This window comes from Indicator indicator, chromosome 9 (assembly GCF_027791375.1).
Source record: "Indicator indicator isolate 239-I01 chromosome 9, UM_Iind_1.1, whole genome shotgun sequence".
NCBI lineage: Eukaryota > Metazoa > Chordata > Aves > Piciformes > Indicatoridae > Indicator > Indicator indicator.
Window position 1 is genome coordinate 15,623,591 of NC_072018.1, and position 24,941 is coordinate 15,648,531.

Sequence of the window (24,941 nt, forward strand, 5' to 3'; positions counted from 1 at the left end):
AGGGAGTATGAGAACATTGCAGTAAATGTCTATAATCCAGCTGACTGGCTATTAGTGAAATTGAAATGTATTTGGAAAAGAAACAAAACAAATATCTGACTGAAGTTAAAAATTGCTCGAGAATGGCCTTATTCATGTAGTTACAAACTGGCATTCAGACGATTGCTGCTATAAGTACCTGAACAGTGAGGGAGAGTCCCACTCCAGTGGCTATCTTCTTGGCACTCCCTGGTAGAATTTCCTATGAGCCTTCGACCTGCTGTGCAGGAATAGTGAATTATAGAGCCATATGTAAATTTGTCTCCTGAAAGAATTGCATTGGCAGGTACCCCAGGATGTCCACAAGAAATGGCTAATGGAGAAAAGACCAAAATATTATAAGATGCTTTCATGGCACAGAAAAAAGAATAATAGTTATAATCTTTAAATATGAGGCTGCCTCCACACAATATAAACTTCTGAGAGAGCTGGGTCTCTTTAGCTTGGAGAATAGGAGGGGTGACCTCATAAATGTTTATGAATATGTAAAAGGCAAGTGTCAGGAGGACAGAGTTAAGCTCTTCTCATTGATATCTAATGATAGGACAAAGGGCAATGGGTACAAGCTGGAGCATAGGAGGTTCCACGTGAACATAAGGAAAAACTTTTTCACTGTGAGGGTGATAGAACACTGGAATAGGCTTCCCAGAGAGGTTGTAGAGTCTCGCTGTCTGGGGACTTTCAAAACCTGCCCGGGTTTTGAACCCAGGCTAATCCAGTAGTTCAGTGAGAAATGTTGACACCTCCCAGGCTTATTTGAAAGTTCCCATGGCCTCAGTCAGTTATCTCCAGAGCAACGCCAGGAATTCCTGCTCTGAAAGGGTGGACACCTAGGACTTTCTTTGAGTGCTACCTAAAACCAAAAGCAATGTAAGTACTATCAAACTTCCGAAACACTTCATGTGGAAAGATGGCTCTGAACAACCTGATCTAGCTGGGAATGTCTCTTTTTACTGAGGGGTGGTTGGACTAGACGACCTTTAAAGATCCTTTCCAACCAAATGCATTCTATGATTCTCTTTTAGGTGATTTAGGTTTCCCATCCTTTTCTGCCTCTTGTGTAAGGAGGGTCCCCTTCACGTTGAAACCCCAGTTCTGGAAGTAAAAAGGGATCACCAACAGAACTGAGCCAAGGATTTTCATAATGGCTTGTCTAGAGTACAAAAATTGAGGCACATGCTTGCATCAGTAAAATATTCTTGCCAAGTGAACAATTTTATGCAGCTACTTTATATTTAATGCTGTATTTTGCTTAATTATTTTATTATTTAAGTGTGAAAAAATACAGTTTTCAGATAGCAGCTCTTACTGACAGATATTGAAAACACAGATTGTTGTGGAAATCAGAATCATAGAATCAGTCAGGGTTGGAAGGGACCATGAGGATCATCTAGTTCCAACCCCCCTGCCATGGTCAGGGACACCAACTGCCAGGTCATGTGAATATTAGATACATAGTAGTAGGAAGAAAACAAGAATAAAAAAGGAATAGATTGACTAAGCTAGTTACATTTATTGATCTGATATGTATAAAAGTACAAACTCATAAAATAAATCATTTAAGTAAACAATCACAAGTCTGTAAAGCAAAATCTTTAAAATCATTTCCTTGTACATTAAAGATTCCTTTCATTTCATTTGTAATTTCTTATAACTGCATTGTAATTCAGAAATCTAATGTCAGAAAATTAATAACGACCAGAGAAGAAAAACGTCTCCACGGAAAATTAAAGTCAGTCAAACTGTCATTTTCTAGAGATCTGAAGCTCACTAAATTGATTGTAGGAAACATCAGAAGAAAGTGACAGATAAGGTATGCAGTGATGTTATGAAAAGACCCTCCTGAACAAAATTTTCCTGCACAACATTTCAGAGATTCATTCTCACATACACACTTCAATATATCTGGAAAAAAAAAAAATCTGAGATAGGCATTAATAGTCTGAGACTACCAATCTATGTGATAACATACAAATAATACTTTTGTATTTGCCTAGTTGTTTTCAGTTATGTTAACCACACACCAAAAGGGGAAATTAACACTAACTTTGTGGCATTGAAATAGTAGCTTCAGAGTTCCATGTAAGCTAGCTGCTAGTGACAAGTTGCATGACATTTTGTCAGTGTTTTCTTACTCACCTGTACAATTTGCAGTAGATTCATCCTAGAGGATTTTTGTTCTTCAACAGATGGTTATGCATTATTTTTTGTCTATCAATGTCTATCTATGCACTACTCTAATGTTATTCTGACTGAATGTGTACTTACACAAACACTTCGGTAGTGATCTATCCCATAAGCCATTAGCTTTACAGGTCAAAGCAGATGAGCCCAAGAGGTAAAAGCCCTTCTTGCAATGGTATGCCACACTTGTTCCGTATTTGAAGCTTTCAGGATAATTCTGCTGTCCATGCCGAATTGCATTTTCCACAAAGCCAGGATCAGAGCAGTTCACCACTGTAAGACAAACAGTGTTCATCAGCAGAACAGTGCTTTTTTAGTTACTTTACTAGTCCCTTGTGACTGTGGTACATTTGATATCCCTTGTGGTTTTTTGTTTGATTTGAATACCAGATAGGCTGACTCCTCAATAAGTCTCTAGATATTTTCACTTTGAAAGTAATACTATAATTTTACTCCAGTTCTTGTCCAGTACTCTTGGACATACAAGTGGTTTGAAGATAGAAGAGAAATTTGAGGAATTTTCTCATTCTCTTGTTCAGGTTACTTTGGTCTTCTATGGAAATTTTCAGTGAAGGAAACCAAGTTCAAATCAAATCAGTGCATAGTGTAAACAGCACTTGGTTTTCTTTTTTAATTGCCTGTAATGAGAAAAAATTGTTTCTAACATTAACATGGACATTTTCTGCTATTAATATGTAGAAGGAAGATGGTGAAAAATCAAATATCTGATAGTGGAGCAGAAGTGAGGGTAAGCACCAAAACCAATGAAGCTATTTCTCAGAAGCAGTTAAAAACCTAAAAAGTTATGGGTTTTGCCATGTCTGTTTAGTAAGGTGTATCTGCCCTCCTAAATCCTCCATTTTACACTCTGCAGTGAACATGATGGCTTGTTTGTAGATCAAGATGATAGGCTGAGGTCTCTATTGCAAACTCTCAGTTTTGCTGTCTATTCATCTGAAAGCTATTTGAAAAGTTATAAATGCCTCCACCATCCCTCCCCTGTCTTTAAACATAATGGGATAAATTAAAAAAAAAACAACCTTGCAATATTATTAATATTTCAAGTATACAATCTAGTTCAAATTAATTTTCATTAAAAAGAACCTAGGTAAAAAAGTTAGATAGCATTCTCATTTTAGAGGTAAGATATACAGAGTCACTAATGCACAAGTCCTAAAGTCCTAAAATCTCACTGCTTTACGGAAGTTTTGAAAGATTTGGATATGGATGTCTGTGTCTCTATATGTGCTTTCAAGAACTCTGAAAATTTCTGCTTCTGGGGATCTCTGTTTAAGCATGCTATCAATAAAAAAAGCTTTATTCTTTTTACATTACACGTCCTTTATTACTGCTTTTTTCCATTATTAAGTAATCACTGTCAACTAAGTATAATTCTTTCACTGGCAATATAATGATCACTGTAGAATAGGGATACAAACAAAAGTCTATAAAATGTACAGCCCGACAACATGAAGCTCTATGAAAATACTGAAGTGGATCTGAAGGAGCTGATATGTCTGTATTCACAGTGCAATTCTTTGTTACAGAAACTAGCACAGCTCCCAGAAGCAATGCACACTGCATCCCAATTAACCCTGTTTCTTAGGCAATTAGACATGGTGTAGTGCTGCATAGATGCTGCTGTAAAGTTTCTGGGTTTGGAACTAGCCTACATCCTCTGCACAGTTATAAGTTGCCTTGTACAAAAATATCCTTAACCACAATCTCATTGCATATGTATATATTTTCCACAGCATTTGAAGCTACACTTGTATCAATGAGAAGGAAAAAACAACAGCACTTGTTCTCTGGCATGAGGCCAGCAGACAATGGCCATGCCTATACTGTTGTGCTCTGCTGCCTTCCAGACTTGGGTGAATTTCTCTGAACTGCTCATCAGGAGTGGTCCTGCTGCCTGTGCTATCCTCTTAACCATGCTCTGAATGATTCCTGTGGATATGCTGCTTGGTTCAAATGAAAACATTTTTGGAGCATCTTCTTAATTAGTAAAAGCAATTAAGTTCCCACGCCCAGGCACAATTTAGTTTAAAAATTTAGATACAACTAATTTCAAATGCAAAAGTGATTATTCCACAGTCTATTTACCTAAAATTACTTTTATATAGTAATGCAGTTTTGATGTCCAACTTCACCATAGCACAATATCAGTATAGTGACCCATCATATCACTACTTCATGCCTAAGGTTTTATGGAATATTTTCAGTGGTGCAGAACTGTACTCAGGTCCTTGGAGACCTGTCTCCACACTCTAATCACTACACCACTTCGCAATGAAACTGCATACCTACAAGTAACTACAGCAAAATAACAATTTTCTGTTCTACTGGCAGCTCCCCATTTTAGTTGTAATCTTGACTACCAGAACAGCTCTTTCATTACATAATCTCTATACATGCAGAAATATATGGAAGTTAATTTACTTTTATGAATGTAAAAGCTGTCTGGAAAATACCCTAGAACTCTAATACTTCACAGGTGAATTAATATCAGTTTGTCAATCATATTTAAAACTTTTGTGTATTAGAAATTTGATCATGGTGCAACTAGGACTTTATTTTACGCACATAGATCTATAGTAGAAATGCATATTTAGTATCCTGCATTTAATATCAACCACATTCCATAGTACTAGAAATTGGCCATAAAGAGTACATATACTTTTACAGTGAGATTTCATTAAAACCCCCACAAAATTAGTGGAAAATTGCACACTTATACGTATCACTAGACTTTGTTTCCCAAGCTCTAGGACAAGATTCATGTTTGTCTACCTAACTTAGTTTCTTGTGATATCAAAATTTCTTTTACAAGAATTTTCCTCTCTAAAATTTATATTTTGAGTTTACTTTATGATATGGATATACAGGCAACCTAATTCTCTGTAAATGAAGGTTATCAGTTTCAAATACCTGGATATGCAAGAGTGACATAATGTTTCTTTTGCCTTTCTCTGCTCCTAGGACACATCTGCTCCTAGGCACATTAACTGCACATCCTATTTCAGCTCTGGCAAGAGAGTATAGTAGCATTATTATGTCTGCTGCATGCCTTTGAATCAAAAGACTGCCTATAGATCTGACCTCTTCCTTAGTTTCATGATTCTCACAGTTCTCCACGGACAAGAAAATACAATACTTTTTTTTTTCTTAATATTAAACAGTAACAACATAAAACAGTCTTCAAAGCAGTTTCTGGAATCCTATCTCTTCATTGTAATCAAAGGTGCTAAGGACTAAGTTAGAGGATAATATGCCCTCTTACACCTTATTCTGAACAATTTAAAAAAAAATCTGCTTTTAACAAACAATGAACAAGAGCCATAAAGAATATCTACCCCCAGAACTCAGGGCAGTAGGGAAGTTCTTAAAGGAAATTACATTGATAATCTTCAAACAAATTAAGAGCTTAGACTTTATCACATCCTAAGTAAAGCTTGTCTACCACCATTTTAAAAAGTCATTGCTATGTTTTCTCAAGAGTCTTCATGAAAACAGAATGAATGTGAGGAGCACTGTTTGCTATCTTCACACAGTGCCTTCAAGCTAAGGCTGCTCTGGGGAGAATATGCCTGGCCTGAAGTTCTGAAAGAGGGAAAGAAATGCAGCAGATGTGCTGGTACTCTTTTGCTGGAATTAGGATGGTACAACAAATGTGCAGGCACAATTTTGAAAAAATGAGAAAGGCTTTCCAGAGCAAAACTGAAGAAAACACACCACGGCTTCACAGACTATCAGGGATGTGGAAATCTCATCTGTGAGATGTGAGAACACCAGAATGTCAGAAAGTACTGTTTCTTTAACCATAAGACTGAAAGCTACTTTTATTTGTAGCTCAAAGTAATAAACTGCTTTATTTAAAAATAGAGAGTCAAATACTGGTTAAATATTTCACTCAAATAATAATAATAAAAAAGAACAGTAAAATAAACAGTAAAATTGAATTTTAGAATTTGTTCAAAAGAAAGAGCAAACATGTCTTTCTCCTGTATGATTTAGTGAAAATTATTGTTACTGCACTCAAATAAACATTGGCTTATTTGAAACACAACATTGGAAATATTTGGCCAAATTCTTCCCATCTTAAAATCAGAATTTTCTAATGAAAATGAAGCAAAAAGTGAAGCATATTTCTAAATTCTTGCATTTGTAAAGGTTCCTCTTGAAGGAACCCTTATTGATGGATTTGCATATTCACAAATACAATGAACTAAAAAAATACATCTTCCCTTTGTATGGATCACTCAGTCTTTCTCTATGTTTAAATTTCAACAAGCATTCACAAGAGCTGTCCTTAACTTTTAGTACAGTCGAAATTAAAATAAAACAAAATGCAATTGCTTAAAACAGAAACATTGGTTTAATGGGTAAGCCTGCTTCTTAAAAGCCAATATTAGAAATTAAGAAAAAAGAGAACAATTTCATGAAGATATGCTGCCCTAAAGCTACCTAAAAGCAATTCTGTCTTAATTCTCTTTGAAATACAATAGGTGGAATAGAAAATCAATTCTCCATGTGGACCAGAAATATGGAATGTTCAAGGAATATATTATGGTCCCAAAGTATCAATTTGTCTGTGTGATCCACTGTTCTCATTCTTGTACCAGCAGTATCTATTTAGCCGACTCACTGAATGCGTGATTTAAGTGTGTGCACTGTGTAACAAAAGTTCTTGCATCATACATGAAGTCTTATCAAATTATTATGCAAGAGAATATTGTCCATCAAGCTAAACTGTAAACATTTGAGATCAGCTTCAGATTTTAAAATATATACATCTGAGTGTGCTGTTTCTAAGAAAGGCTGCAGCAAGGAGCACTTTAGAAAAGAATTTGAGTTGGCCAGCATACAGAACTAAGGCAGTAGTTTCCCTGATTGCCTTTCACCCTGGGGACTCAGTTGTAAATCACGGTGAGAGTAGATGGAGATTGCTTTCTCTCAATGACAGCTGTCAAGGGTTACATGGGAAATGAATTCTGGCACTCTCAATTTAGTCTGTTGAGAAAAGCAGAAGAATGCTTCAAGTCTGCCCTGATAACTTTGGAACCTCACACTGAGTAGAGTCAAACTGTTGAGGACAAAGAAATGAAAAGACTCTGACAGAGTACTTTAGGCAGTTTTCAGTTTAAAAGTCAAATGATCATCTAAAAGTACATAACTCACACTATTGCTTTTCTTGTTCTCACTCTCTTTTCCTCTTTTTTTTTTTTTCTTGACAGACACTATATTGTTTCTTCTTTAAGCTTCCCCATCTGATCAAGAGTGTTTGTAAATCTTTTAATATGAAAAGTATTGCATTAATATTGGTATCTAGAACATGTATAGGGACTGGCACTCAGAGTGAATGAGTAGATAATTCACTCTGACTTTATGACACAAACTTCCACTGTTTGTGAACATATGATTGGAATTTTAGTAAAGTCCAGTGTAAAGTCAACAATATACAATCTTCACCTTCTCAGTGAAGAAAAAAGACAACAAACCAAACCAAGCAAAACCAAACAAAACCTCCAAAGAAAATAAACAAAAAAATTTGCTCAACTTACAACTTCACTTTGCAAAAGCCTCAAATACAGAGAAATCTGGTTTTATTGTTGTTATTTTTTTCAGTGTGGGCTAGGTGGAGAGAGATTTTTATCTTAGAAATTCTAGCCATGCAAACCATAGAACTAAACTAATAATTTAGGAAGCACAGTGTTTTGTATTTTTACATACATTATTAAAATCTGTCCAAAATCTAAAATCCTGATATCATGTTTCTCAGCTTATATGATTCCTTGATACCACCATAGATTGAAAACTGCTTAAATTAAAAAATGATTTATCTTTGGATGAAAAGAATTGGTCATCAGTCTTAATCTGTCCCACCCTTCTACCAGTTCTCATCAAAAACTTTCTTTTCCTTTTCAGGGAAGGAGTGGAACATATTAACACTTAAGTACACACACCAATATTGACTTTTCCTTGTAGATATCAGATTCCTGATAAGAAGAATTCAAACAAAACTTTTCAAGAATCTAGCAGTAATGAGATAAAGAAAGGAAAACTTTACAATTACAAATTCATAGCAAACCCAGTATAAATTAATAAAGAGAAACCTGAATTCTATATTACTATAAAATAGCCTGGACTTATTGATACAGATGAGAATGTGAGCTAGCTCAAACCTCTGCAACTATGCCAAATCGATTTTCTCAGTAAAACATTCCTGGTTTTAAGTAACAAGTTTTTAATAGGACAAAAGCTCTTAAAGCTCATTTATAAGAAAATATAATGGATTCTGAAGGGAGCAGGATATACACTTTTCCTGACATACATAATGAACGTAACACTGACTTAAGGACTAGCAGCAAGTGATTGGGTGGTTCATCCAATGCCAAAGCTAAGTAATCAGAGCAAGAAAATCTCCTTCTTGTAAATACTTGCATTCTAGAAGATATGGTCAAGTGTGATGTTTAATATAGCAGCTCTTCAAGGATAATATATGGAAAAACGACCTGCGGTGCAATCAGCACTGCAGAATCCTGATGAGGCCATCTGATTCAGTTCTCATTTTGGTGGTTAAAAGGTATTATGAAAAGTACAAAGTGCAGAGATTGGCTTTCTGCACTTCCAAAGGCAAAATGTGAAGCAGTTCCAACTTGCTGAGGGGAAAAAAATCCACACCGAATATATTTGGTTTAGGATTTGATATTTTCATAGCTAGTTCTGGGGGAGCACATTCAGGCTGCACCAAGTCTTACTCATGCAAATTTGCTTGCAAGAAGAGAGGTTTGGCTATCTGAATTTTTCCAATTACATTTGATGTCAGTTTAAAGGCAAACAAACTGACTACTTAACATGTTTCTTGTCCAATAAATAAAGGCAAAGGTAGAGTCTGTGTGGAAATGAAAATGTCCTATCTCACAAATTATTATTTTAAAATCATTCCAGAAAGACTATTGCAAAACTCTAAAAATATCTATATGTATAGATTTGAATATAAATTTTAAAGATATATTCTTGTTTCAATTATTAAAAAAGGTGGGTTGATGTGTTTTGTCTTTTATCTCACAAAGTATCCCAACCAGTTTTTTGTTGTTTTTTTTTTTTTTTCACTTGTGAAAGAACAGTGGGAACATGAGTTTTCCAAAAACATAGATTTTTTTAATTATTATATTACTTCAGAAGGAACATTCAAAATTCAGTATAAAAAGTGCTCATTTTAAGGAATTAGAGGTTTTACTTGCTGTGCCAAAACGTTTTACCAGATGTAATGAAATAATTATTAGATTATCAGAATTCTGGAGTAGGGAGTGGAATACTATTGTAAAGCAGTTCAATGCTTTCAGTACATTTACAATATACAAATAGATTTAAATGCTTTCTTTCATACAAGTGTTTTATCACATGGCCCTGGAGAAGCAAATATGACCTCTTGGGTGCACTAATGTTTTGTCAGGCAGAAAACCTCATATAATTTCTTTAGCAAATATCCTGCAAATGACTTGTTACTTAACTTGTTAGAAGTAACTTTGATGATCCTTGAGGTCTTTTCCAACCTTATTGATTCTGTGATTGTGTGATTCTGTAATGCACAATTGCAAAAGATGGCCTGAGAACTACCTAGCCTTATTTTCTGAAAATGTTTCCCTTGCATAAATAATAGCTCACTTGCAAAATAAAATAAAATTAAATAAAAATAAATTAAATAATCTGCAATAGCTTCAAGCAGTGCTCTCTATTTTGTAGTGACTGCATGTAGAGTCTCAGTGAAGTGAAGCCAAGTTCATTATTGACTCAAGTGAACTCAACCGAGGTTTGAAAGAAAGGTCATACATAAAATCTCTGTGGAATTAAATGATACAGATTTGCCAGAAACATCAATCCCTTCCCAGCAGTACATTTAAGGAGCTGCAAGATTTACTTTCTTAAACAAATTCATAACTCATCACTAAAAATGGACTTTAATACAAATGTTTTTCACCTATTAGGTAAATGGCAATTTTAGCAGGAAAGCTTTATACCAGAAGTGCTATTACTTTCTTTACGCAAGTTCTAACCAATTCTTTAACAGAAAAATTGATATAAGCCATTTACTTAGTAGAATTTTCATTTTATTTCCTTTTAAATTGTAGATGTAAAATTACCATATCAGTACAATTTTATCACTGAGACGCATTTTATTATTTCTTAAATCTAACCAACAAGGAACTTTTTGGGTTTTTCTCTCATGTAAATGATATAACTCAAGATTTAAACTTTTTAAGATTTTTTTTGACAAAAAGAATCTCTAGTCATTCTGAACTATGCAGATTCATCCCTTAAATCCAAACTATATCAAATTATAAATAAAAAGCATCATTATCAATCATTATATATTCCAGTGTAAAAACCAATTAAGTATTTATTCCCTATATTGACCACTATTGCAAGCTGTAGGACTTGGACATGCTTAAGTGAGTGGATCTTTGTAGAGTTGCATTTATAATACTCACTACTTTCAGAAAAACAATTTTCCTAAACAAGATTTCAGACCATAGATTGTCCTTGATCAAACTCATGTGATGAATTAAAAAGGAAAATTAAAGTATACAGGAGACACAACAGTATAAAGGGGCGGGAGAGGGGGGGGAGGGGGAGGGGGGGAGGGGAGGTACATGAGCCTAAATAGGAACAGTTTGCTAATTCCTGTTTCTCCATTTCAGTAATGATATAGCTATGCTAGTTAAGTCAGTTGAATAAATTCTAAGCCTGGTGAATGAAGGAATTGCCAGCTCTGTCTTGTTTTAATGAGAAGGCAAGATCTAATTCCACACACACTGAGCCTGAAATTGCATCAGCTACCTCTGAAAATATATGATGGGCTAATCACCGAAGTTAATTATTATTGTTAGGAACAAACATGGTAATAAAATATGATTTTTAATAAACCAACAAGTGGAAATAATAAAGCTACCAAGGGCTGAAGCTAATTCCTTATTACATGATTTTCAGTCCCAACATGAGTATCCTTAGCACAACTTCCAACTTTGCTAACTGGAATTTCCTTTAGCATGTTAAAGACAAGTTACAAAGCTCAAAAAGCATAGTACTTACATCGGTCTAACACTTTCATGATTGTTTTCCAGTGAAAGAAAATACTCAAGAAAAGCTTATTATCAATTGCATTTCTGGAGAAATTATTCCAATTTAACACTCAAAAATCTACCTTAGATATAATATAAATTTTTAACATGTATATGCATACATGTGCACATAGATAAATTGATCAATCGATTGACCTTTGTGTTCTGTTTCTTGGCATATTCCATAGGTTATCTCTAAGACTAAGCATTTTTTATTTGTTTTTTGTTCACATATTTGGAAATCAGTGCTGTTGTTTAAAGTTATAAATGGACCTAGACAATTCCAGCCTTGAAAAGGGAATATAAGCACGAGCAACTTTTTAAAATGAGATCCATTAAAATACATTTCCTTCTGAAGCCTTCACAACAAGAGCAACAGAGCATATACAGTATCTCAAAAAACTTTTCTCCAAGCTTTTGAAATCTTTCAGTATATCTTACATGATTTACCTCATGCCCTGCCTTTCACTTTGCTGACAACTGTACTCTTTTATAGCCAGAACATATTCAGTATGCCTCAGGGATTCAGAAGAAAGCATTTCAAAGTATTATTAAATATGATCAACATGTTATTGGATTTCACTGAGTAGGCATGTACTACACCAATACAAGCTATTTTGGGGCATATGACATACGAACAACAGATTAATGAACAAATTTTAGTGGTATCATAAAGATATTGTTTCCCTTTTAGTCTTAATTACATTACTAGCATCTGGATAAATAAATTATAAAGGACACAATGAAATCTGAGAACTTTGGATTATGTTTTAAAATGGTTTCTTTTTGTCCTTTTCTAATATATACATGTGATACACAGGTATATAACAAAAAACCTTGCTTCATTCTCACCTCTCAAATATTGCCCTTTTACCCAAACCATATAAGTAGCCAAGTTCAGACTTGTCTTTGCAAAACAAACAAACAAAAAACAAAAGCAAAGAACAACCTAAATTTTACTTTTTTTTTCCCTTTTATTTCCTATTTTTGTTGGGCAAGACAATTCAGGCTATAGTTATGAACACCCTTCAAAAATACAGAAGAATTACTAGATTTTTTTTGTATGCATAAATATTCAATTGCATAAGTATGTTTAAGTAGAAGCAATGGACCATTTATGGAAACCATACCATAGTTCAAGTAATTCAGGCCAGTTAGCCAATATATTAATTTATCAATGTAATCTAACTTTTGTGATACAATGTACACTTTACACCTCCCTAAACTGAGTTTTAGGGATCACAGACTGAAAATTTTGAGGTAAAATAGTGAAAAGGCTAAGCTTCCCCAATACTCATCCCTAACTCCATTTTCTAATATAAAAATGCAAAAACTCAAATAAAAGTGGCCATAAATTCTGAAAGGTCAGGTTTCTGAATTATATTCCAGTGTTTTGAAGGCAAGATAAAGGATCACACCTGAAATAAGTCATTAGAGAGCTGAAAATATATGACAGTTTCTTACCTCGGCAGTTGGGTAAAGGGCTACTCCACTGCCCATTGCTTCGGCACTGAGCTCGAGAAGCACCCTGAAGTAAGTAGCCAGTGTTGCAAGTAAAATTTACAACATCATTTAAATTGAATTCACTGCCATTAGTCATGCCATGAGCTGGATTTCCAGGATGTCCGCATGTAATTGCTGTTAAAAGAAAAATAAGGAGGTTAGCATCTAAATGAAAGTTATTCTTCCATGGAATCACTTGTAAGTGGAGGTCTTATGGTGCTTTTTTCCTTCTGAATTTAAAATAGGATGTATTTATTCAGAATTCCAAATTTCTAGGAGAAAAATCTTAATTTTTTAATAAAACTTGTAATCTAACTTTTACCTTATGTTGAAAGTTGCAATATAAATAATTATACATATATGCGCATACATCTTTACACCCATTTGATATGTGTTAGACCTTAAAAATGTACAGAGTTCACTATATTTCCTCAAAATAAATTAGAATAAAAACAGAAACAAAGTTTTTCCTTGCAATCTTTAAAACGTAGTCAGAAAAAAACAAGTTGAATTCCATGGACTGTTTCAGAGTAGTCTGGAGTGCTGAAGCATTCATGTTCCCAAGTTCTTGCATTGCTTTGCTGCAGCAGTGATCATTTAATGAGATTTTCTTGTAGCAATAGAGAAATCATTCTTGGGAGTAAACCTTTCCCATTATATTTGGGAATTAAATAGAACACCTTTTTTATATAAACATATGTCTTTAGCCCTTAAATTGTGTAAATAAATCAACTTAAGTTACTTGAATCTTTCCTTCACCATCTCATTTGCAGCATTTGGAGATGAAACCCTGAATGTCAGAATAAAATATTACTACATGCATAGGATCAAATTTATGCTTGCCTAGTTATTGAATTTTTAAATTCTTACAGATGATCAAGTTTCAATAAATCAAGGAATTTCCAGGGTCACAGTAAATCAGTTAATATACTTCTAATTAAAACCAAAACAAACCAAAACCAAACTAAACCAAGCAAACAAAAACCCCAAACAAAACACTGCACACAAAAAGCCCTGAACAAATTCTGTGTCTTAGTTTTTAACAAAATGAACTTTAGTTATCTTGAAAGATAATTCCATTCAGCTGCCCCTTTCAACAAAAGCAAACCCTATTCAATCACTTCTGTTTAGAAGTCATTACTGTTGACAGGACACCAATTTTTATAACACCTTTCAGTAACTAAAGATCTCAGACACTGGCATCTTAATCACTGTATCTAGTTTTGCCAGTGCTCCATGATAGTCACTAAGTGTCATTGGCCTGATCCACTGAAAGAAGCGGATTCGCACAGTAACAAGTTCTTAAAAGCGTCTTTCCTAAAAATAAATCAACAAACCAGCAAAGTAAATTTTGGCATTACAGTGTTTTCAAGCACCACTAGGATTTTGTGCAATTAATTTAATACTGTTTACCTAAGCAGTGGCCAAGACTGCTATTGGCTTTACACCATCTAAATGGTGAATTACAAATTGCCTTCTTCATCCTTATACAAGTAACTGCCCTATGCACACACATGCATGTGTATTCACACACGTAATTAAGGTGTCATGGGAAAATAGATACACTTGGCATGTCTGAAATCAATACTTGATAAGGAATTACACATCTGCCCACTATATTGCAAAATCAAACCACTTAATGTAACAAAAATTTCAAATATATACTCCAGTCTTTAATAACACATCTGTCTTCGATGTGGAGACTTCCATCTCATCACAGAAAGTATGTAATCCAGAAGAAATAATGATATTAGTGCTTGAAGAAAAAAAAATCTATTTCAATTACCCATCTATATAACTAAGCCTACGTTGTGATCATCATTAATATAGTATATGTTTTTAGTAAAGAAGGCTAGTCTCATAGAATTGTTTCAGTTGGAAAAGACATCTAAGATTACTGAGTCCAATTATCAACCTAACACCACCATGGCCCTTAAACTATGTCCTGTAGTCTCATGATTTGTGTTATGCTGTTATTCAGTCAACAATCAGATATCAACTTTCATATTAACTAGCAAGTGAAAATAACCAGCAAGTAAAAAGATCTTCCGAAAAGTATTTGGCTGAAATGTGATCCTACTGGTTGTTGAATAAACAAATACAGAAACCAGTAATTAATTATGGGATTTTCAGAAGCAGGCGAATTAAGAGACCAAAAAAAAAAAATTAAAACCAAAAATTCCTACTATAAGGGTATTTCAAAAGTAAACATTTTTTTTCCTCTAACAGATATGGTATAATCTAATACCATGTCTGGGCTTACACTGGTAAATATTAGGAGGCCAATTTGGAAACACGGGCAGTTACCATCAAAACTGCACAGATGAACAGTATTCCAGTTTTATCTATTCCTGGTGAAAAAAATAGGGGAGAGGCTCATAAGCCCTCACTTGACATGGAAATTATGCCTGGAGCAAGAGAGACAAAGAGATAGATGAAGTTATACAGTTGCAGTTTGTTGTTAACCCACTTCAATGCCTGTCATTCTGTATCTGAACCAATGGAAATCCAAAATTAGCAGAGATAGTTATTCAGTCTGTGCTAGGTTAGAAACTGAGCTAAACAGGTTATCATAATGACCCCTGTGATTAAAAATAAGTCTAATAAAATGTGATGTGAGTACATCAAACAGCTCTGAACATCTAATCCACTGTCAATTATGTACAAGATAGCAGTAAGAATTCATTGAAAAATTAATGATACTTACAGACACAAACAGGAGTTTGTCCAGACCACTTGTGATCCTGTAGGCAAATTCTGACTGATGTACCAACGAGACGGAAGCCAGGATTACACTGGTAGACCACTGTATCACGATAACTGAAACCATCTCCACTAATGTGGCCATTTACAATTGGGTCTGGAGAACCACAGTGACCAGCTACAACAAAAGAACCATCCATCAAAACCATATATTCTTACAAATGTTGCCAACATTTACAAGAATATGGATAGGAAAACAAACTTTTTTCCTTGCTTTTGATAAACAATATATTAGAGTGAAATATTGCACTGTACAGAAAAAAAAAAAGTTCTGAGGTGTAAAAACTACAAATTATTTTTTGGGGGTGAAGTGATACTTGAAGGGTTTTTATTTTCATATTTGTAGTTGAAGAAATGACAAATGTGTCAGAAGAATGCCTGGTAAATGTATGTTGTGAATGTCTGAAATTGTAAATCATTCAGTTTAATTGCCAGAAACTGACAATTTTAGCATAGATATCTTTTTCCTTTTACCTTAGCAAGGTTCCTCAAAGCAGTGTGAATGAAAAGATTTTTAACTCTCAAACTCACACTATTATTTCATCATAGATTTTTCATTTCTCTTATTCCTTATTTGCCTTGGACTGATATATTGAACATGGTTGTGACCATTTTCTGGCAGACGCCAACCAGCACAGAGAAATCTACATCCAAAAAAAGAAAATCTTTTGCCCTCCAAACAGGCAGAGCTGCTAGCAAACTGCCTACCAGGTTCAGTACTGGTTTAAGCTAACTCAAATCATTCTTGGAAATTGTCTTGGAGAATCTTAGCCAAACATATGTCCAAGCATTGTTGTAATGATTTAACAAGAGAGAGAATGAAGTTTCATGCTTATTTGCATGTCCTGGTGTTATTTTATTAGAAAAACATAGCCCTCATTATTATATATATTTAGCAAATCACTGATTTCTCACCAGTAGACATTTGGACATTAGAAGACAGATACCATAAATGGTAATAAAATAAAATAAAAAGTAACAAAAACCCAAAACACAGAAAACACACCAAAACCCCTCCACAAACCAAGAGCAGCAAACAAAACAAGGGTGGGGGCGGCGGGGGGGAAAGGGGGGAAGGCAAAGCAAAACTAATTAAAAAAAATTCTTCCCGATCCAACCCCTATTTTTTTGTGGCTAAAGGATACTGCAAGGGACTGTTTCAGAAGTTTTGCTACAACATGAAATGGAAGAAATCTACTGCTGAAATCTACCACCAATGAGACAGTCATCAGAAAAAGACAGTAAGATTATTAAAGTTTGCTTTTGATTGTTCTATCCTGTCTGTTACACATTACTTTCTTGTTTTGGATATGCCTGGAAATTACATTAGTTCCTAACACTTCCTCCCTCATTTTTTTTTCCAGGGACTAAGCTGAAATAGCATCTTGCCTTCATTGAAAATTTGAATTTGTAATTTATTTTTCTTTTTCCAGTAACTGCAGTTGTTCCCATCTTTCAAGCATGGAAGAATGTAGCAGAACAATGACATATGCCCTCACGTCAGACTTATCCAGTCAAGTCACACATGTTAGCTCTGCGTTTTTGAGTAATTCTTTAGTTGATTCCTTCTACTGTTCTATTATCTCTTCCCAAGTTTTAATCAGAATTTCTTCCGAAGAAAACGATTTTGCATGGCCATAAATATTCAGGTATTGGGTCATTCAGGCAATTGCGAAAACTGCAGATTTTGGAAAAGGAAATCTATGAAAACAGTAGAAAAATGGGAGAAGAGAAACTATATCTATGCAAAACAGAATGGAATACATTAGATCTTAAAAAAAAAATCTACATCTAAGTAGTGAAAAATTGAAAAGCAGTTGCTGAAGTAAAGCCAAACACATGAAAGCACAAGAAATTTCAAAAGGAAAGATAGTTGAGCGGCATCAACTGGCATCATGTAAAATACAAGGTATCATGCACTTTCTCTTAACAATGGATTTAACAAGTTCTTGGACTTACTATGTTAGTCATTTTATTTACAGATCATTCCAGCTAGTGGATTTAATGATTTTTCTGGGAATTTTGACTCATTTAAATGAAATATCCTTACAACTCAAGAACTGAAAGAGCACAGCAAAAGCACAAAATGTGTGTAATTTCCCAATCAATTTAAACTACATTAAAAGAAAATTAAGTAAGCTGCTAGTGGATTTTTTAATAGAATATGTTCTCAAGAATTAAGGAAATTCTTCACATGGTTCAAGGCAGGTTCAGTAAGTGGAACAAACTAAAACAAGATACATCTTTTTGAATTTGAAATATAAGTCACTATCATACAGCAGTTTACCTATGAAATATTAAATATAGGATCATGTGTTTTTACACAAGCACAGTAAGCAGCGGAATAGTGATAAATGTAGAGAATTATATATATTACAAAATTACATGAGATATGGATTACTAAAAACTCAGGGCATGGAGTGGATTATATTTAAGTTTAGATTTTAAGGTATGCACTTGACTTGTTTATATATATAATTTTCCACATGAAAGTCATAAAAACTCAGGAAAAAAAATATGTTCAGAAAAATACTTTAGTCCACGATTAAATTGCCACCAATACTAGAGATGGAGTTAAGCAAACTTAAATGCTTCTAATTTGCTCTATTCCCCACATGTGCATCACTCACACAAAGCTCGCACACAAATAGATGTGTTTTGTGAGATCATACTTGGAAGAAAAAAAAGGCAGAAGAGATATGAAATATCAGCAGTGTGAGTATGTGAGTGACACTGGAAAAAAAAAAGGTTGCCTAGTGATTCATATTTATCTTTATATAATTATGAAAAACAAATGCATATAATACCAACCACCTGAAGACTTCAGTCTTATATTTACCTTTGGACTCATTAACTGCAGTCATTGGTTTTAGCTTTCTTTTGAGACAAATAATAAGTATTTGACAAGCCCTTTCCTGAGATAGAGAAATCAGTGTACTCAGATGGTCTGAAATCATAAATTGATTCTACACAGACCAGTGGGTAATAAAGTGATACCTATTTTCATCAATAGCTATTCTGAGTTATATTCATGCAGGTACAGTGTAGGTAAAAGCATCTCTGACTCATTATCATTCCTTTGAAATGGAAAAGCTCATTCAGAGCTCCCTGGGTATTTACCTCCTGATTTTCACAGGCTTCAGGTAAGTCCTAAAGGCACCTTAGAAATAAATTTGGTGCATGCTGTCCTTGAAATTTAGGAATACACAACTTGTGGATGTCACATCATCTAGCTTTAAAATTTAAGAATTTATCTTTCCTGAATTGTTCTCTGGGGTAGCATGCACAGTTCCATTGACCTTCTTGGAAATTTAGGGTCTTAGATTGGACTCTAAATTGCATCTAAATAAATTGTGTAAACATCCCTTACATGAGAGAACGTAGAGGTAGGAAGAAGGTTAGTAGCAGAAATACCACCTCTGCAGAATGCACGTGATAACTCGAATTTACACTTTCACACTCAGCACTATGCAGCATTTTTGGCATTGTAGAACTTGTCTGATTTTGAAACAGCAAAGACTAAACAGTGATTAACTATCTTCCAGCTCTAAATATGATCTTCTTTATCTAGTAAGGGAGATCCGTGTTTCAGGAAGCACTTCAATTTTTGAGGCTGGTGTGACTGCAGCATGGTATGACTACCAGCAGCAGGTTCAACTCAATCCATGACCAACAGTTTAAGCATAGGGCTGCATTCAACAATGCAATCAACTAAATAGAAACCAACACCCATCAATTTTTTTTTAGAAAGAGAATTAGGAAGTATTATAAGCCAAACATTGTTCTAAATGCAGTTCATGAAAGAATTCCTGTGTTCATTACAAGTGGGAATAGATCTGTAGAAACCATTTAAAATACAAATAGTCAGGTGGAAAACATAGAGTTTTTAATTATGACCAAAGGGATAAGATGATAGGCATGGACACCAATTCCAGTGTTATTTGTGAGGAAAAAAAAACCCTGAATTTAAATTTATGGCTACCATAGTTAATCTTCTGGGGTACTCAGTGGTAAAATATATTTCTCAGGAGTCAGAAGAGAAGAAAAAAAAGTATTTTCCAGACTTCCACAGGAAAGGGTTATTTATAATGCAAGCAGAAATCATTTAGTTTGCACATGTTGGCAGCCAAATTATCCAGTGTGTACAGTCTTTTCAAAAAGAAAAGCGGTAATAAGAAGATTACTGATCAGATGAATGAAGTGGTTAGTTAAAAGGAATAAATACTAACACATTTTTATGTCTGAAATTATTAAATGCAGGTGTCAGGCACTAGTCTGGCAATGATTAGTAAAAAACTCTGACAAAAACCTGATAGTAGCACTTTTTTTTTTTTTAATATAGCTTGCACACTTCTTGCATTTCACCTATATCACATCAAACTATCTGCTCTATACTGATGAACAGAGTTAATAGGCAGCTGATAACCCCATATCTTATTTCATCAAGGTTAATTATTTTGCTTCTGTCAGTATATTACTGTCTTGTGGCTTGCAACTTATTTCAAAATATTTTCTCTAAAAGCATTTCCAGTCATTAAAAATCTCCAGAAATGCAGGATGCTATCGTTAATACCCTGTTAAAAATCATGTTTATCTAATGACACTTTACATACTTTTGTCTTAATAACCTTCTAAGATGAAATTTATGATACTTGAAAATCCCTTTTCTTTACAACACGATTGAGGTGGCACGTAGTCTCATCACACCTGATTATTGTAATGCAGATGTTATTCTTTTATTTTAATAGAATACCCTACCAGAGGAATGTTTCTGATAACCTATGTTTTACCTTTTTTTTTTTGTTTTGTTTTTTTTTTTTTTTGTTTTTTTGTTTTGCACCTTGGTAACAGCATGCACTGAAAATATCCATTATGATGGTACTATGAAGTAACTTGGCTTAGAAATTGTAGGCAAAATAGAATAAAAATACTACTTATCGGTTATAGATACGTAGTAATAAGCACCAGCAATCTGGCATGAAAAGATCATATATGGATGTCTATCTGAACACAGAAGGAAAATTACACTATTAACTATGGATTCAGTTTGAAGGAATGCTCAGCAACCTTTCGTTATCTGTTCTTTAGGTACCTGTAAAACTTCTTTCTCCCAAATTCATATTGACACTGACTAATTGTAAATGTAGATGGCAGGTTTATTTTGACTTGGTTCATGGAACCGACAACATCAGAGATTCTTCAGACAGCATGAAAGTATGAAGAAGTGATGCTTAGAAAAAGGTTTGTCTACTTTTTGATTTTTTTGGTGGTTTTTTTTCAGTATGAATTAATTCCTTTGGATAGGAAAAAAGTATTCTGCAAAGCAGATCTATACACGTTCTTTCAATAGCATGTTTTGAAGATACTAAGGTCAGAGTAACATAACTGATGTTTCATTTTTCATAAGTAAAATGCTATAATGATTTTTTTAAACAATAATATTTCAACAGAGTGGAATAACAAGGGATTTTATAATTCAGAAAACATTCAGCATAATTTATTTAAAAGTTTTAAGTCAAATGTTACTGTTAGACATGTATCTAATTATCTCTAGCCTACCTGAAAATTTTACAAGTGAATTCTGGATAGAGAATAATTTCTGATAATTCCTTACAGCTATTACCATTTCCTTACAAAACGATGCTTTTACTGTTCCCTTGCTGAAAAATAGCAGGAATGTGGATTATTCTGAGCAATGTTATCCTAGGAGGTTTAATTTGTTTGTTCACTTTTAAATGAATTTCCTCTGTAAACCAATTCAGTTCTTGCATATGATAGATGGCCAAACAATTTTGGTTAAAATCTACTAGATTGGCATGGAATACTGTATGTTTTGATAAAAAGATGTGGCTAGGCAGCACAGAAGAAAGTTGCTCTGTAAGTGACGTTGAATTCTGGAGAAGGAGATTCCTCCTGTCCTGACAGAAACCGAATACAGCCAGCTGTAAGGCAAGAAGAAAATCTGCAAAATCAGATAGATTCCAGAAGTAAATATATTGTCTACAACCAGTAATACACCAGTGTAGTACAACCAGTAATACTCCTACTGCTGAGCCTCAAAGGTGACTAAAAAAACAGTGTACCTGAAGAATAAAAGAAATGAAGTGAGAATTTAAGGTCTAAACTCTATATATCTCAAAGTCTGGAAGGGTGTTGGGTTTGCTTTACTTTGGACTGTCTTTTCTTTGCTTTCTTTGACTGAATGCTGAACATGCTGAAACTCATTTATAATTGGAAATCATCAGAAATACTCCTGAACTGAAGTTCATCTTCCAGCTTAGTTTCATCACGCACCCTGTGACTACTCCACAAAGCAAATCAAAGTCCTGTAAATGTGGGCAATCAAGCCACTTGAAAATCCCTCTGGTCTGAAAAGCATCAAATATAATTTAAATTCTAACAAAAAGTTATATGCTAGTAGAGTAGTATAGATTCATATGAACTACACAATATTTAACATAGCTTTATTTTTCACTGAATTAAAAATGCTGTTGCTTGATAGCCATTAAATTCCATTACTTGATACTGGGTTTGTTTAAAACCAAACCAAACCTCAGAATTTTTTTATTTTTTTTTTTTACCTAGGCATTGGGTTTCAGTGCCACTCCAGAGACCGTTTGCCAAACATTCTCTCACGTGAGAACCAACTAGTGTGTATCCTGTGTTACAGGTGAATATTGCAGTAGCTCCATACACTGTTAATGTTCCAATCTTATTTCCATTTGGTGGAGATGGGAGGCCACCACAGGAGATAACTAGAAAAAAAGCCCAAACAACAAAACAAACTGAAATATGAAAATACTTCAGTATAGAAAACAACATGCAACCGGGTAGAAGTTGGGCAAAATTAAGTACATACCACTGTGCAGTTAACTTAGTCATAATTAGAATATATGTGATCAAAGTTTGTCATACACTTAAGGTTTCCAGAAATGGATAAGATTCCTTTTGATTACAATTAAGTCAAACTAATGTAATTTGTGAAGTAGCCTAACGCTGTAGCTTCTAATGCTAATGTTGAATATGAATTATTTATGCATATGTTTAAAAAAATAACATAAGATCTAAAATGCGATAGAATGCATTGTTCTAAACAAATTATTTTTGGTTACAGAGATTCCAGTTAAAAATAAGTGAACTACAGGAATAATGAGCCACCTTATGATTTGCTAGGCAGCTGTTTACCACATTCTTAAACAAATAAACCAATGTACTACTTAGGTGTCTGTTAAAGCAGAACCCCCTTCATTTTATGTTTCACAGTTTCTTTAGAGATACTATTCACCTGTACATATTGATAAACATGATGGAAATAATTATGTAGTTGAATAAATTCATAGTCAGACATAGATAATAATCCATATTGAAGTGACACTAGTACATTAACTCTTGGATAAAATACACTGCATTTTACACATAAATCAGTTAATTTCAACAAATTAATGAAAATTTTGTATTTGCTTGCTTAGAGGAGATTGATAGCAAAATATTTTTTTTTAAAACTGCTTTAAACTATTCATAAAATGTAATATGTAATTTTTTTAAAAAACATAGGATATTCTTACCCTTGCAACTTGGCCTTTCATTGTCTACATTCCAGGTTCCATTATTCCTGCACTGTATGAGTCTTTGACCCAGTAAATAATATCCAGGAGTGCAGCTAAGCATGACTTGAGCTCCATACTCATTCAGTGACCCAGAAATGAGTCTCCAGACAACGTGTTCTGAGAGTAGAGTTTCTATGTTGGGACAAATTACAGCTGTGAAGAAAGGACACTTAAATATTAGCATTCCTCCCTATCTTCATAAATACAGGTCTTGCATTAGTGGCAGAAGTTTTGCAATGTAAAACTGAAGCTATTGTAAGCCTTTCTGAAACAGAAGTTCTAGGAAAAATAATGAACATCATACATCAAGTATTACAAATGGACCAGGAATTTGCAGTAAAATTTCATTTATTGAGATGCAATGGAACAATGACATACAGTTATGCTCTCTAATGCAATTTATTTAAAAATTTCAGAGAGAAAACACATCTCACACTACAGTGGATGTGAAAGGGAAAGCAAATAATGGTATGTAATTTTTGGAGAGGCTGAAGTGGTGCTTTGTTTTTCTATCCAGGATACTCACTTCAGAAAAGCTCTAACAAGTTCTTAAACCAGGCTGCCATAAAAGCTGTTAGCACAAATTTAAATGCTGATTTTTATAAAATGGGATACTGTGCATATCCAGAAAAATAATTACCTTTCAGTTTAGAACACTTGACATCAAAAATAAAGATAACATTTTGAGAGATTTTGAGTGATTTCACTTCTTTTGTTTTCAGTGTTTCGCTTTTCATAAAAAACGCAGTTACTGCCAGTAGACAAGAACTGTAGTTTGTGTTTTTTTTAAGGTTTAATATAGCTACCAACCATATCTAGCATTTAAAAATATTTCCCTGTTTCAGTCTGATGCCCTGTAATTTAAGAAAATGTACAGAGAATATCTACCACACTGATATAAATTTGATCCTAACGTGTCTATGAATCTGTAAAGATTAGGCTAGTTTTATGAAAACATTTATTTTTTAAAAACACCTGTATTTGGTATGTTACAGAATTTCTCCTGTATAGAAAAAAACTGAATGAATTAGTGACTGTTTATAACCCAAAGAATACCTTAGAAAAAGCTACTGCCACAGCAACACTTGAGAGAAGCTCTATTTTTTGAGGCAAAATAAATCAAAATAAGTATAACAGAAATTTAGTTCCTCTTCTTTTGTCTTCCATATATGTTGGTAAATAAACATGACACACATTTTAAATATCTCATCTCCTTAGGAGTCATTACCTCTGACACTTTGTCCGATATGCTCAAGTCACCACACTGTTTATTGTAAGACAAAAGCATTAGGAGGAAGTCTGTAAAAACTCCAAAATATACTGATGAAATAAAGAGTCTGATTCTAATTTGTGCTATAATAAATTTGCACCATTCTACCAGGGAGAGAACTAATAAAGCTGACAAAAACTAGTTACATTTTCTGTGGACTTTGCACTGCCTGAGAGGTATTAAGTGATTTTATCATGAGTATGAATGAAACCATCTAAATGACATATTATAAGGTTACAATGGGTTGGAATTGTAGAGCATTTTCTTAGCTTTTTTCAATATATCTTAGGAATAAGTACCAGTGTACAATCACTTTGAAACATAACAGATCTTCACTTTGGCCTTTATAGCAATACTCTGACTAGTTATGAACAGCATCCCAGGTTAAAGGAGGACTTACCATTTCCTAATTTTATTTAATTTGACATGGACACTGATATGTGTTTCATA

The 24,941-nt window shown here is 34.0% G+C and overlaps 1 protein-coding gene across 1 annotated transcript in view; it reads right to left on the reverse strand.

The window, feature by feature from the left end:
• The window catches only part of CSMD1 (CUB and Sushi multiple domains 1), a 948,047-nt gene that overhangs the window by 31,628 nt on the left and 891,478 nt on the right, over nucleotides 1-24,941 (reverse strand). Inside the window, exons 51-56 of the mRNA XM_054383599.1 lie at nucleotides 23,180-23,374; nucleotides 22,196-22,369; nucleotides 15,559-15,732; nucleotides 12,813-12,986; nucleotides 2,308-2,496; nucleotides 179-352 (exon numbers count right to left, since the gene is read on the reverse strand). Of these exons, the coding sequence (XP_054239574.1) occupies nucleotides 179-352; nucleotides 2,308-2,496; nucleotides 12,813-12,986; nucleotides 15,559-15,732; nucleotides 22,196-22,369; nucleotides 23,180-23,374 (1,080 nt within the window). The remainder of the gene's footprint in view (nucleotides 1-178; nucleotides 353-2,307; nucleotides 2,497-12,812; nucleotides 12,987-15,558; nucleotides 15,733-22,195; nucleotides 22,370-23,179; nucleotides 23,375-24,941) is intronic.